At 41.3% G+C, this 16314-nt stretch overlaps 1 protein-coding gene across 2 annotated transcripts in view; it reads left to right on the top strand.

Annotated features, from left to right (window-relative positions):
* PIP5K1B (phosphatidylinositol-4-phosphate 5-kinase type 1 beta) overlaps positions 1 to 16314 on the top strand; it is a 274957-nt gene that overhangs the window by 139960 nt on the left and 118683 nt on the right. For both annotated transcript variants that reach the window (XM_046664880.1, XM_046664881.1), the window contains exon 4: positions 8693 to 8823. In XM_046664880.1, the coding sequence (XP_046520836.1) occupies positions 8693 to 8823 (131 nt within the window). The remainder of the gene's footprint in view (positions 1 to 8692; positions 8824 to 16314) is intronic.

Genomic DNA, 16314 nt, shown 5'->3' with positions numbered 1-16314 from the left:
CACAAGCCAGAGATGATCATACGGCTTGATATACAGTCGTGTGTCACTTAACAACGGGGATATGTTCTGAGAAATGCGTCATCAGGCGATGTCGTCGTTGTGTGAACATCATAAAGTGTACTTACATAAACCTAGATGATTAAACCTACTATGTGCCCAGCTCTGTGGTACTAATCTCATGGGATCACTGTTGTCCATGTGGTCCCGTCATTGACTGAAACATTGTTATGCAGCGTGTAACTGTGTTTCTTTCCTGTCTTGTTTTCCTCTGTGGATGTATACAAATACATTTGTGGGGTTTTTCTTTTTCAAATTGTATTTCATGTATTTTGTGTTCTTTTTTAATTTAATATTTTTAAAGTTATAGAACATTGTAAAAATATGGTTTAAATGATGGCATAATTTGGAGTTTATCAAATAATTTTGTCAAATATTGTAGCTCTAGACTTGATTATGAATCAGTGATACAAAAAAGAAAGGAATATAGAATTTAACCTGTAACTCTTGATATTCCACCAAATGGTAGCATTCATGTTATCAAGTGAAAGAGCCACTTGTTGAAATTTGTCACTCCTTTCTTCAAGTTCTCTTTTCTTGGTTTCTCTGAAGCCATATTTCCCTGATTTTCTTCTCACTCTGGCAGTCGTTCCTAAATCTCCTCCAAAGGTTCTCCCTCCTCTAATTCCTAAATGTTGACCATGCTCAGGGCCTTCTAGAGTGCTACCCTCTCTCCCTAGCTTACTCACCTAGTCCCTTGGTTCTTAATACCATTTATGTGCTGAAAACACTCAAATTCAAATTTTCTAGCCAAATTTCCATTCTACGCTCCAGACTTGGATCTTGACATCTCCAGTTGGATGTCTCATTGACACCTCAAATGGGACTCTCAATCTGCCCCCCAAAACCTGTTCTTCCCTTCCATCTCCCTCAGTAGAGCGACCTGAGTCCTCTCAATTGCTCAAGGAAAATGCCAGGAGGCATTTCAGTAGTTTTGTCTCCCTCATTTCTAGCTCATAGCAAGTCCTGTTTCTCTCCTTCCAAAATATATCTGAAATTCAACTCTGCTGTCCATCTTCTTGTTCATCACCCTACCCTAAGCCATCCACATCTCAATGTGAAACCTACAACTACCTCCTGGTCACTTTCCCTCATATATTTCCTCCAGTCTATTCTCCACAGGGAAGCCAAAGTGATCCTTCTCAAGTTAGAATGCTGTTCCCTTATTAAAACACATCAAACCCTTAGCATGCTGTATAAGGCCCACATCTTGATCCATCTCATCTTTCCAGCCTCCAATTCTGACGCTTTCCCTGTTGCCCACTATAGTTTACCCGTAATGATTTGCTTTCAGGTCCCTGAATTGCTTCTTGTCTATGCCTGGAAATTGATCCCCCCAACCTCCTAATGTGACTCTCAATTCCTCGAGGGCAGGGACTCTGGCTAGGTCACTTCTGTATGCCCAATTTGTAGAAGAGTGTCTGGCATGTGGTGGGCACACAGACAGCCTTTATTGATATGACTTGCAGATGGCTCAGTCTCACCTCTCAAGTCTCAGCCCGCATATCATTCCTCAGGTAGACCTCTCCTAACTCCACCACGCTAAATAGGATCTCCACCCTTTTGGCTTCAGTCGCATCACCCTGTTGTTTATATCACGGACTACAATTGTCCTTATGTATATCTTTATTTAGTATCTCTTTCCCCCACTAGGCTAGAAACTCCCATAAGGGCAAGAACCATGCCCTTTTTTTGATTCGTGCTTTCCCCAACACCTAGAACAATGCCTAGCTCACAGAAAATTCTCAAATCTTTGTCAAACGAATGAACAGCATCTGACTGAGTGAAGTTCTGAGGGGAGCTCTTCTCTTTGCCTGGGCAACACTGGAAAAAATGCCAGAGTTAATCCTGAAATAGAGGAGTATGGTGCGCAGAATGAAAGGACTTCCAAAGCTGTCCACGTCCTAATCCTTAGAGCCTGTGAGTATGTTACCCTGCATGGCAAAAGGGACTTCACAGGTGTGATTAAGTTCAAGATCTTGAGAGGGGGAGATGATCCAGGTGGGCCCGATGGAATCACCAGGGTCCACATAAGAGGCATTCGGGAGGGCCAGAGTCAGAGAGGAGATGTGGTGACAGAAGCAGAAGTGAGAGAGAAACAGAAATTTGAAGATGATGCTGGCTTTTAAGATGGAGGAAGGAGCCACAAGTCAAGGGACTCAGGTGGCCTCTAGAAGCTTGCAAAGGCAAGGAAACAGATTCTCCCCCAGAGCCTGAAGAAAGGAATGCAGCCCTGCTGACACCTTGATTTTAGGACTTCTGACCTCAGAACTGTAAGATAATAAATTTGTGCTATTTGAAGACACTAAGTTTGTGGTGATTTGTTATAGAAACGATAGAAAACTAATACAAGGAGAGACTGGCCTGGAGGATGGTTTGAAAAAGCTGAAGGCGAGAGGTGGTCCCACTTCCTTTCAGGAGGCATTAGGCTTGCCTGCCCACACACACCCCATTTCCATAGTCCTACAACCAGTTTCATGCAATCTATGCCTCTTTCTTTTTCCTTAATTCCATCGTTGGGACAAATAGGAAGTCCGTGGCCTTCTGTCTTGAGTATAAGTCCACAGGCAGGAGGGAGAACTTGGATCTGGACTTGAGCTGTAGAAACGGGGGGTGGGGTAAGGGTCTCCCTGGCTGGACAAGGATTGCCTCCTCGTGCTGTTAAGAGGTGTTACTGAGCCATTTTTCCTTTTTGTGGCCTAGTCTAAGGTGCCTTGTCAATGAACATCTCTAATTTGGAATCAGGCTCTCTAGATCTGTGGTTTTGGGAAAACAGACCCTCTGAGAAAAAGAGAAAGCGCTGGACCCCCTCCTTGGGGAAAATACACACAAGCAGAAAATTTCTCATGCATTTGTTAGGGGTTCATGTACCTGTCAGGTCAACTTGCTCAAAGGATAGAGTATGTGTGTTCGAGATCTTTTTATATTGGGATGCAGGAGTCAGTGGGAGGTGGGGGGCAGTAATATTACAGGGTGTGCTTCCCCTTCTTGGCAAGCTAAGGGATTTGGACGTTATCCTGTGGTGAGGGCACTAGGGACCATTAGAGCTTTCAAGCAAGGCGGTGTAACACGATTAGATCCGTACCTTTGAAAAAAGTCTCTCTGGCACGTATATATTGGCTGTAATCCAATAATTAGTTCATCAGAGTACCTTAGGAGGAAAAATGCTACTGATGTGAAATGTTTTAATCCTTCCTTTAAAGCCAGTGATATCAGATGGCCTATTAAGTGATCTAATTTCGTAGACAATGTGCTGTAGAAAGCAGTTTCCTGTAGCCAATGTAAGATCGGTAAAATCTTATTGTTGTCAGGATCATTGCTCCCCTAATGGCGGGTTTACATAGACATTTAGTCTGATTGTTACTATCATCATTATTATCTCATTGTGCAAGCAGTTCTCAGCTTCAATTAGATCCATCGCCAGCAGAGAAAGTTCAGGGAAGTAAAGCAGTGTGCAATGGCAGAGCGCCGAACTGGGGGCCTTCCAGAGCAGGGTGTCCTTCCTCGCTCTACCACACACTAACCAAGGGATTTAGATCAAGTTACTCTCCCAGAGCCACAGTTTCTTTATCTATAAGATGGGCATTATAAACCCTACCTACCTGCGTCACAGCTGTGATGATCAAATGCAATTATTAAAAGATAGTGCTTTGAAAAATGTAACGTATTACACAAATGCAAGCTGACACTCATTTTCTTCTTAGTATTACCGTCATCTCCAAACAAGTTCGAGTTAGTAGAGAGGAGCTATGAAAGTGTTTGTGGTTTGCTTTTGTGATATTATATGGTTCTTTCTCCAAGTAGCAAACGCTTTAGAGGTTTTTCTAGTATCTAAGCAACATGTTGTCTCCATTTAGCCCTGAAAAGGCCTGAATTGAAAATAGACTCTGTTTTGCCATGTTCTGAAATCTAGAGCTACTATATGTTTTAAAGGCGTCAAAGGTCCCCCTTGGAGCTAGAAGGGATGGTGATCATCACGTCCAGCACTTTTAGAGCACATCTGTAAAGCCATGCAGAGAAAATTGGAGGGGCTGAGTGTGTGCGTTGAAGGTGCGGGCTCACTGCAGACTCGCTGGTCTGGTGGTGGCATCCCTGAGGAAGGAGGAGGGGCTGGTGGCTCCACGTTTGCAGGGAACGAACTGCTGGTTCTAGAAGAGCAGCCGCCAGCACTACACACAGAAGTTTCTTTGTCGTCATCATGATTTACTAATCTCGTCAGACGCTCCAGGTAGCGTTGCAGTTTTACAGTTTTACAGCACATCTTGCTCAAGAGGGGTTTTGTTGAAAATGCTACGGCACCACCCATCTGCCTGTGTGCCTAATGTCCAATGGGAAAGTGTCAGGTGATGGTGACTTGAGAAACCACGTAACAGTGAATACAATCAGATGTTTCCATGAAGTAGACTAGATGCTTTTGAATCATACTCTAATGCATCAATGCTGAAGTGTTTAATAGCACGTGGAGATGGGGAGGAGAAAAACTTGTGGCATCATTCCTCCAGTGGCAGCAAAGTATCTCCTGTTTATACCTCCCCGTGTTACTAATAGTGACATTAATGATGGTGATTATACTGGTTTACTAAGTGGCTTACAAGTTTTCTTTAGGCTTACCCATCGTTGGGTATGATTAGAAGCAAATAAAATATTTTATTCCTATTTCATCAAAAGGAATGGCTCCCACAGAGCTGCTTCCTTTGCTGAGGTCAAACTGCCAGACTTAAAAGAGAACTTCTGACCTTGATTCTAGGCTCCTCTTGGGAAAACAGACGTGGAAGCAGCAAGGGCTTTGCAGCCAGACTCTGCCACATGCTAGCAATGTGACTGGGGCAAGTCACTTCACCTTGCTGAGCCTTAAATCCCCACCGGTAAAGTGGGTGCGATTGTCACTATTCTTGAGGGTCCTTGAAAAGGTTAAATGAGTTCAGAGATTCTGACATTAGAGGCAGCAGTGTACTTGTTTATAACTTGCCCTCTGGAGCCAAACTCCCCAGCTATGAGTCCCAGCTCCACCTCTTCACTAGCTGTGTGACCTAGTATAAGTCACAAACCTTCCTGAGTCAGTAAAATGGAAATAATGACAGTACGTACCTCATAGGGTCATTGTGAGGATAAAAGAGTTAATATAACCAAAGCCTTAGAACAGCGCCTGCCAGTTAGTCAACACTCTTTAAGTATATGCTATGATTATGACGGATTGTGATCATAGTCATCCATGTATCAAGTGCCTGGCACAGATAGTTGATCAAAAAAGATTGACTGTTACTACAATTTCTATTATTTCTCCCATTGGAGCCCTTGAATTTTAAGGAGGCTGAAAGGAAAGTAATACTATTACAAGTCTGTTTTTTGGTTTAACTAAACAGATGTCAGCGGAGTCCTTTCCAAAATCTTGTTCCTTCAGGAACTCAAAATTTAATTTTATGCCATAACAGAAAGATTTTTTTTCAGTGTTCCTAAGAGCAAGACCAAATTCTTGAGCCTCACCCCAGACCTTCTGAATCAGAAATTGTGGGGATGCAACCCATCAGTCTGTTTTTGCTTTTGTTTTTCAATGCTCATTGACTTTTTTTTAGAGTAGTTGTAGGTTAACAGAAAAATTGAGAGGCATGTATGAGATTGCCCATATAACCCCCTGCCCCCACACATGCACAGCCTCCCCCGTTATCAACATCCCCCACCAGAGCGGTGCATTTGTTGCAGTTGATGAACCTGCATTGACTCATCTTAATCACCCCAAGTCTATAGTTTACATTAGGTTCACTCTTGGGTTTAGACAAATGTTTAATGACATATCTCCTTCATTGTAGTATCATACAGTGTGTTTTCCCTGCCCTGAAAGAGCTGTGCTCTCCCTCTTCATCCCTTCCCTCCTTCAACCCCTAGAAACCACTGATCTTTTTACTGTTTCCATAGTTTTGCTTGAAGTCTATTTTAACAAGTGTCCCAGTGATTCTCATGCTTTCTCAAGTTTAAAAACAACAGATACAGACTCCTACAACTTTGACCTCCTTCCGTCGCTGGGGGTGGGGGGTCAACAAAGAATTGGCACTCTATCTGGAACGTTGACAGGTGTTCCAGCCCAAGAAGTGTTAAATTACTGAATTAAGCAGAAACACAGGTAGGTCTGGAAAGCAGACTCAGGGTAGGATCTGGAGGGGGAAAAGCGCTTTGAGAGCCTGTGAATCTGTTGATGAGTCTGGAACAGAACGTTCTGGGGTGTTGGGTCTTCTGCAAAGTCCTGGTGTCATATCTTGTGCCATACTTCTCTGAGTGATGGATAGGAAAAGAGATGGCTTTTGAATTTTTATGTGAGGTTAAAATGAGAAAAGTCCATTTCAGCCTTCAGAAGTCAAAGCTATTGGTACAAAAGGTCATTGATGCCAACTGGCAGCATCACGGAGCTCAGAGAGGGAGTATTAAAATAGCAAACTTGTTTTTTAAGCACTAGTTGCACTATGGGCTTGAGTCTCAGTCTTTTGCCATCTTGCTGCCCTGGAATCTTAAGTAAAAAGGCATGTGAAAAAAGAAAAGCACTAAGACGTTTTCCCACCTCCTGCAGGGAGGGGGTGGGTAGTTGTCCTCAGACTAAGGGTGACGTAATATTTGCAGTAGAGCAAGCAAAGTGATTGAGTGACTCCATGGGAAAGCGACTGTTACTAGTTGTATAGTGGAGCTCACTGAGCAATACTGATTGACCTTGCCCATTTCGGGTGAAGTCAACATGGGTTTATTGGGGACCTAGCCCTGTGCTAGATGTGGTTTGTTTGGGGTTCAATCTTGAGTGACAGAGGATTACAGTGCCTTGGGAAAGAAAACCAGCCCTGGGGGTGGAGTGGAAAGGTTGTAAGATATTAAGTTTGGTTCTGTATGTACTATGTTTGTGAGGATAGAAAAGCATTGAAATAGGTTTAAAAGGTCTAAGAGTCATCCATGTAGAGGCAATATTGGAAGCCATTAAGAGTGGATTGATTATCTACATAATTGAGGATCTGAGGAAATTAGGGAAATCTGAAGATCAAGGATCAAGCATTCAGGGCCCCTGAAATCATAGCAAATAGAATATGAGAAGTCAGTGAATAAATGAAAGGAGACACCATCAGAAAAGGTAGAAGTGGCCCCGGGACCATGTTCTATCATAGAAATGAAGAGGATAAATTCTTTCAAGAAGAGAGATGTATCCTTTGATGTTACAAAGCGCGAAGAAATAAAAAAGAATAAAGTATGTGGGGAGGTGGGGATGGGTCTTGGACTTGCTAAGTGAAAATGTTAACTGAAAAAGAAAGTATTTTTTCTATAAAACAGATGATCTTTTACATTCATTTAAGTGAGGATTTCTCCACCTCACCACTATTGATATTTTGGGCTGGATAATTCTTTGTATGAGCAGCTGTCCTGTGCATTGTAGGATGTTTAACAGCATCCCTGGCCTCTACCCACTAGATGCCAGCAGTGACACCACCACCACCAGTTATGACAACCAAAAAATGTCTTCAGACAACGCCAAACATCTCTGGTTGAGAACCACTGATTTAAGTGTTTATTTAGCTCCCACTGTGTACGTGGTACTACATTAGGCACTGTAAGGCATAAAAATATGATACCCTTTCATCATTAAGAAGAATGCATTCTAATTTTCCTAAATTGAGTTATTCTATTTCTCCTATTGTGTTGCTTAAAATTGTACACACACGTACATATATATATACATATACACATATATGTGGCAGTCCCCAAGTTAACATTATGTCAATTTAATTATGGAATGAAATGAAGAAAGGTAGTAAATTGGAAATGTTGCCGTTCCAGTGCTATGTCTTTGATCACAGATCAGTGTAGGAAATTAGGATTATGGATCCATGCCAAACTAGCAAGCAGTTTCCAAATTAAATTTTGTATATTTCAAAGATTCAAATTATTTTTTGCTTTCTCATCCCTTATGAAGATAAAATACTCTTCCTGATCCATAGGTATGTTATAGAACTTCTGATTTTTTTAAAAAAGTGACTGTACCATTTATCTTTTTTGGGGTTTTTTTGGTAGAGAAAGATTCGCCCTGAGCTAACATCTGTTGCCAGTCTTCCTCTTCTTTTTCTCTCTCTTCTCCCCAAAGCCCCAGTGCGTGGTTGTATATCCTACTTGTAAGTCCTCCTAGTTCTTCTTTGTGAGCCACCACCACAGCATGGCTGCTGACAGACAAGTGGTGTGGTTCCACAACCAGGAAACGAACCCAGGCCGCCAAGGTGGAGAGCGTGGAACTTTAACCACTAGACCATCAGGATTGGCTCTCTACCATTTATCTTTTGGTCATAATTTTGGTGCAGTATATTGAAAGTGTTCTACCAAGTTTCTAAGTTCTTAATGAAATAAAGATGGAGATTTTTTAGACTGTAATTTGACCTTAGAAGCATTTGTAGAAAGATTACCACAAAAATAATTTCATGACAAGAAGGGTCTTTAATATTTGGAATAGACTGTCCATCAAAAGAAGCAACCTATTTTCCTTCCAAACCTAGTTTCCTCGTTGCTTAGGAACAAGAAAGAAAATCTAATCTCCCTCTCCTGTTTTTGCTGCTTGTGACATTGAACAAGGCCCTGACTGTTGAGGCTGACGCTGAGACCCTTGTTTTCTTTGCAGACGGCATCATCTGCCATTAAAGGTGCTATTCAGCTGGGAATAGGATACACCGTGGGCAATCTCACCTCCAAGCCAGATCGAGATGTTCTCATGCAAGATTTTTATGTGGTGGAAAGTGTGTTCCTACCTAGGTAAGAACATTTTTATTTGTGATGGTTTTATTGTGACATCCTCGTATTGCAGACTTTTCTACCAGTGTGTGTACATGTACTGATGTTCATGTTGGAGCCGGGGCAGGGCCAAAAGCGGTCCAAACCATTGTTACTTTCTGTTGCATCAGGTGGCTTGCATTTTTTATATGGAGATAGTCAATAGGTTTCATCCTATGGGGGCCAGTTGTTATCAGTTGTGATAATGCCTGGAAGACCGTATGGAGAAGAGAAAGAATGCAGTAATCACAGAGTAACGTCTGCACAGGTTAAGAAAAAGAGGACACCTAAGAAGTAGCAGCTGGTGCCAGGTTTTCGCTACTCCTAATTTAAAAGATGGGGTGGGGGGCCCCCAGTTGGGCCTCATTTTTGAGTTCAGTCGTATAGCTCCTCTTTTGTGATGACTTTAACTTAAATTTCCTCTAGAAAACTTTATGAGAATCTTGCTGTTTTGACACCATATTTGCAAAAACCCCAAAGTTACCCACACATATCATCTCTAACTTTATCGTATTTTGGGGAAAAAAATCAATTCAACAAATAAATCTAGAGACATGTGGTGGTGATGGTTGCACAACAATGTGAATGTACTTAATGCGACAGAACTGTACACTTAAAAATAGTTAAAATAGTAAGTTTTATATTATGTATATTTTACAACAATAAAAAAAATTTAAAAGTCTATTACTACCTTAGTATAGGAAGAGAAGTAATCATTATTAAATTGGAAATGTCACCACTTCTGCCAGGATTTTTCAAAGAAAATGGTCTAGCAAATAAAGGTATTCAATTTAGGGAGTTGAGGGGAAATATTTTGTCTTTGGGCTATGAAGATTGACTTACAAGACACATTTATATTTAAAATAAATATTTCTCTCCCAAATAAGCCATTTTTGTTACCATTAATTACTGAGCTTGGATGAGAATGGCTATGGTGACAGATTTACCCTCAGTGTCTTCATTGCTTTATTAAAAAAAAAAAATCTTCAGAGAAATGATACATTTATCTCTATGTCCAGGTGCCAACTACCTAGAAATAAAATCTTAGGTGAGTGTGGCCATATAGTCACAAAGGAGCCCAAATATATAAAAAAAAGTCAGCTATGAACCCAGATAGCCTAGTTTTGCTTTAAATGCTCTTGGCTGAAAAGTGAAGTTGATCTATCAGAAGTTTTGAAATTGGCTTCTCTGGGGCCCTCTAGTAGCCACCAGAATGAGTTTCCAGACAGAAAAAGGACAACCCCAAGGCCTAGGATATAATCCTGTTTGCTCGTGGCACTATTCTCCTTTCTGTAGTTGGAAATTGTCCTGTATATATGTTTGTTTTTAGCAGTCTATCATTCCAAAAAAGTGTGATTGACTACATTTTTCTCTTAAAGTCAGGAGGTCACGAGTTTATCTTAATGTTTCGGTATGATCTGTTAGGTTCATAATTCTGGTAAATGTGCTTGCAGGATGTTGTAGCTTTCATGGTCTTCTAGGGCCTCTACTTAGACGTTTCAACCTTATTTTTACTTTGGCTACAAAGAACAAGAGGAATAGAGGTCTTTTGTGGGAGGGGGCCTGGCAGTGGGTTCAGACACTGGGAGCAGTTACAACTGAAGATGAGTGTATAAAGAAGGGCAGGGTGCTCCATCCTTGCCGATTTCTTCTACTCGCATTGTCCAGTCAACAGAGCTAACCACTGATGGGCACTGGGGGAAAGCATGGCCCAAACGTATGGTCCCCAGACCCACAGCATCAGCATCACCTGGAACTTGTTAGAAATGCAGATCTATGGGCCCCACCCCAGATCAACTGAATCAGACACTCTGGAGGTGGGCCCCAGGAATCTGTTTTAACAAGTCTTCTGGGTGATTCTCAGCACATAAAACTGAGAACCACTGGCCTAGCACCTGACTTTCCATTTTAGAGTGCCAGTCTTTCCAGTGGATACCAAATTTTGTTCTTGGAGTTATTACGTGATTCTTGCAACTAATAAAACTCCAAATGGTTTTTAAATTAATTTTATTTTGATATTTAAGATATCTGTTTAGCAACTAAAGTATACATGACACTGTACGAGATACTTTACAACATAGAATGCGTAACTAAGGTCCTCATAAGCACTTTTAGGCACTTTCTCAGTGCCGTGAATCCTTTTTTCATGGACGATTTATGATAAGCATACTGCATCTTTATCATGAAGACAAAATGAGATCTTTTTTCACCTTTTTCTTCAGGAGCAGGAAGGTAAAGTTGTAAATATCTGGAATTTGTGTCTTTGACCTTCACTCTACCCCAAGGTAGCAGCAGCAGCAGCAGCGGAATGGGATGGGGACCAGCTAGCTAACGTACCCTATTCAGAGGAATGCACTGTCACATTTAAAATATATCATCTTAAGGTATTTATAGCTTTTAAATGTCATAGGACATTAAACATTTGATTCAGACCAAGAATTTCTTTCAGCAAATACTATATTTTTTGTTTAAATAACATATGTTCTCCATATGTATTTACATAAAAACAGAGGAAACTTATGTGGGTCTTGCCTCAGTTTCCTCATCTGGGCTAAGTTTCTTCAGTGGTTGAGCAAAGGGATTGGGCCCAGTGTTTCTCAATGGAGGCGCTATTGGCTTTTTTTGGATGAGACAACTCCATGTATAGCACTGCATGGTTCAGAATATTTATGAGCCCCAGGCCATGCCAGTAGTACTGTTGAAAGTGATAGATAAATTCAATATCTTGATTGTGGTGATGGTTTCATGGGTATATATACATGTGGAAATTAACAAACTGTACGCTTTATTGTATGTCAATTATACCTCAATAAATCTGTCAAATAATGCTCCCTCCCTATCCGCCCATTCTTCTAAACCTGCCTGGGGGTGAGAGTAGGGGACGAGGGCAGGGCTGGCCCTGGTTGTAGGCAACCAGAACATTGTGAAGTCTCTGGTGGCTCTAAAATTCAATGAATCTATCTGGGTCATAGAACAATTGCTTAGGGTGCCTGGAGATGTTTTAATTTACTACTGCTGTGAAGCTGCAGAGTCTGTTTCCCTTAGCAACAAAATGCATTGTGTTATGTTGTATTTATTTATTTTAAAGTGGCTCAAAGTTATTTTTAGATATTATGTATTTGTTCTATGGATTATTTCATTTTGTGGATGGAAAAAGCTCTGGACCTGTTTAAGATTTGAAGGATGATATAAAATTCCTTCCACCGATCTGGCTCCATGATCTTCCAAAAACACAAAGTCAATGAGTAAGAGAACCATGACCATACCTTAATCATTTCACCCCAAATTCTCTGCTGCAATCATAAACTCAAGGTTATAGATAAATTTTCATGTATAAATGAGATGAGGAAGAAAGAGGATGTTTTATAATGTTTCTACCATGTAAACAAGAACCTGACGTGGCAAAGGGAGACCAAGTTCATAAGTCAACTATGAACCAAGCATAGTTTTACTGATACAAATTTATATGATATATAATAAGTTATTACCTTTCATCTTTATAAGAAAATTTGCGTATGAAGTAACTAAGGCCCTGAGATATTAATTGGCTTAACCCAAAGCTATAGAACCAATAAATGGTAAAGCCAGACTTGAACTCAGAGTTGACTGGCTCCAAAGTTTTGTTTTTCCCTACAGTATAGTGATAAAACGCAGGAACAGTATTTCTGCTTTTTTGAATCAGAAAAAGTGTCCAGCTATTACCTTAGAATTATAAACTTAAATCTTCCTCTCTGGTCCCTTGACAACCAGCTCTCATCCTTTCCTCTGTTCCCCTCCAGGAGACACCATCACTGCCTTCTCTGGGATGGAAACTATGGTTTGAAAGCTGGCAGTAAAAGTTTATGTGTCTTTCCATATCCAAGAATAATTATCTAACTGAAGAATTTATGAAAGCCTCCTGCATTTTAATCTCCTCACTTGTAAAATCAAGCTAAGCTTGGTGTGAGGATCATTGCAGAAAACAGCCCTTAGACTAGACAGATGTGTTCTTTGGGATTTATTTGAATTGCCAGGGAATGCCCTCATTAGGGGAGAGAATTCCACAGAATTGCTGTAAGGGTAAAACATGATTCTAAATGACAAGCAAACAAATCTATCAAATGTTCATGTCAGCCTTCCCAGATATCAGCACTAAATGTTAGGTTTTGCCAGACAAGCCATCTACCTGCATTTCAAGTGACATGAACTCATCCAAGAATCTGTCTGTACTGTGAATCAGCACACTGCAGCCTCTCGGACAAATCCAGCTCCCTACCTCTTTTTGTAAATCAAGTTTAATTGTAAAACAGCCATGTCCATTCATTTACGTGTTGTCTGTGGCTGCTTTTCCAGTATAACAGCAGAGTATAGTAGTTGCAACAGACACTCTAAAAAGATTGCCCACCCTTGATCTATACAGACATTCTGTATACGTGGGTAGAACTCAAAGCTGCCAGAATATTCTTCTCAGGGTTAAAGGAGATATGTGGCTGTTGTTGGGCAAGCCAATGATATGATGCCCCTTCAAGTCAAAATTCTTTAAATATGTGTTCAACATTTATGTGGTGGGCATGGGAAGAAACTGATTTCTCTTAATAAAAGTTACATACTCCTTCCTTTAGTTCAAAATAAAAGCTGTATTACACACAGTGAATATTATATAACATTTTGACTTACTTGAAATTGCCTTCAAAACACAATTTCCAAGTGTAGAAATAACTACTTGGTAGGTTTAACATTTAGGTAATCGATGATGTCACATGTTCCCAGTAAATGACACCCCAGAATGCATTCTTTGGTTTTCAAATTTAATCTTCCACTGACTTTTAAAGACTGGCTGTCAGCTGGTTGGCCTCAAAAGATGGCTCAGCCTCCTGTTGCACAAGGCATCTCGTATGTACCCGTCGCAAAAGTGCTCAGTGGAGGGAGGTTGGCACCAGCAAGGAGTGTGTCTTTTGTTCTGTTTTTCCTTTGAAGACCACTATCTAATTTGGCAAGAGAGAGAACCAACTGGTATTTCACTGCTTAAATAAAGAGTCATATGTGGAAACTAAGACGTCTCCACTTGCCTGAAAAGACAGAGGCAATTAATAATGCCTAAGGCTGCTCCTATGCACCCTGACTTGCAAAGGTCAGGTTTGAAGACTGGGTGTCACCACTAGTTTGTTACTGGCCTGTAGTGTCACTCATCCAACTGTACTGCGACTTAAATTTTCTTTGTATCACTGTCTATGCATTAGCACGAAGGACCTTTCACTCATCCTGCTTCTTGGTGGGGGAGGTCATGCTTGCGGTGATGGTTAATTTTATGTGTCATCTTGACTGGGCTAAAGGATGCCTGATACCTAGTAAAACATTATTTCTGGGTCTGTCTGTGAGGGTTTTTCCAGAGGAAATGAGCATTTGAATCGGTAGACTGACTCAGAAGATCACTTCACCAGTTTGGGTAGGTGTCATCCAATCTGTTGAGGACCTGAATAGAGCAAAAAGGTGGAGGAAGGGCTAATTTGCTCTCTGCTTGAGCTGGACATCCATCTTCTCCTGCCCTCTGACGTTAGTGCTCCTGGTTCCTGGGCCATCAGACTCAGACCGGGATTTACGCCATTGACTGCTCTGGTTCTCAGACCTTTGAGTTTGGACCGGAACTACATTACCAGTTTTCCTGGGCCTCTAGCTTACAGATGGCAGATCATGGGACTTCTCAGCCTTCGTAATCACATGAGCCAATTCCTCATAATGAATCTATCATCCAGGAGTTGTTGACCCACTTGTTTTCTCAAGAGGCTGGAAACATGACTGACTGTTACAATTTGAAATCAAGGAAACTCAGAAAATATAAAATTCTGCCTCTAAACCATCCAGGTTCTGGCTCTCAGCTCCAAAACTGGACCCCTTAGGTGTCCTGGAGATGCTAAATTAGTTTCCCCTCATTCTTTAGCACCAAATCTCTCCTCCCAGAGTCACCAAAAATAGCACGTGGTTATCAGACTCTGAAACCACATACACAAAGCTGAGATGTTCACAATACATAACAGATGAGAATGCCTGTGTGGCTTATCAAGCTTCTAGAAGCTGAACTCTGCCCACCTGACCCTGTGGTGTAAGGCCCTTGTGGAGAAGTAACTGGGCTATTTGGGCAGAGAGTACCCTGAAGCCTGTAACTGAATCCCGAAAAGGAAGACTAACCTAGGAACGTCAGGTTCAAGTTAAGGCGTACCTGTCTGCTTATGACTTTCCCAGTGCTCTGGTGTGGATCTAAGCTCCCAGTCTTATTTGTGTCTGACCAGTTTAAGCCATTACTTTCCCTCCCTGAACTCTGATTCTTTATCTGCTAAATGGGAAATTCCAGATGGTGGCTAATGCTTCATCAAGCTTTAACATTATATCATTCTAAACATCCATTGCCATTAAGAAGTACGTATTTTTGAATTTAAGACAAGCAGCGGTTTTGGTCTTAAAAATTGAACTCTACTCAGAAGAGATGAATGTCAAAATGCCAGAGCTAGTCCTTGATCAAACTTTGACTGCTTCCTAGTGAAATAAGGGAGAAAAGGACAAGACAGAGAAAGTACTGTTCTTTATTCGAAGTTTCCTCCTCCTTTAATGGAGTTAATATACCATTTCTTTTATAACTTGATAGAGATGGTACCGTGTGTTTGCTTAATTGTTTAAGTTCGTACTTAGAAAAATAAGGTTGGAAATCCCACGTTGGCCTCCAAATTTTTATTGTTGAAATGTTACTGCCTAGGGGACCAAGCCTCTAGAACAACTACTTGAAACTTCACATTTGAAATTTCCAAAGCCTCAATTTTATGCCAAAACAGGAAAGTGAGGTTTTTCCCCCTGAACACTACATAAATCCGTTGAAGGAATATGATATAAATCTTAAATTGTGAAGAAATATTTTTGGGGACTTGGTCTAGGTGCTGGGTGGTGATGGAAACCACCCAGGCTCAGGCAAGGAAAGCCCGCAGGAATCTTTGGTGGGACTCTTGCACTGGCTGGCAGACTAATGCTGATTGCAGTTGTGTTTAACTGCCTTAGCTAAGCATTTCATACATGGGCTGAGGAGCCTCTGTGCTAGACGTCTTTGGGCCAGCAGCCACACCCACACCTCTACCCAGTAGGTCTGCCAATGCACGACCTTAGAAAACTCTGGTTGGTATCGCTGGCTGACCCACACTGGGCCTGCTGTTTGGTTCTGCTCTTGTGTAGTCTTAACTCCTGACGAACTCCAGCCAGGCTGACAGTCCCATTGATTTGCCTTTCCTTCACTAGAGCTTCATTCAGGTCAAGCTGATGATTGTCCTTCACTGGTGCAGCTTAACATGCAGAAGCAAACTCTCCTGCTGTGGTTCTGAGCACTCAGAGCTCTGTTTTGGGATGTGTGTATGTGAGGTTATAGCTTTTAACCCTAACTTTCAAAACTTATTTTATGTCTTGAATGGTAATACATAGAAGAGATCATCCTTTTGGTGCTTTAAGAGGGATGCT

The sequence above is a fragment of the Equus quagga genome, chromosome 6 (assembly GCF_021613505.1).
Source record: "Equus quagga isolate Etosha38 chromosome 6, UCLA_HA_Equagga_1.0, whole genome shotgun sequence".
Lineage (NCBI taxonomy): Eukaryota > Metazoa > Chordata > Mammalia > Perissodactyla > Equidae > Equus > Equus quagga.
Note: the sequence above shows the minus strand (reverse complement) of the source record. Positions and strands in the feature narration are given on the sequence as shown.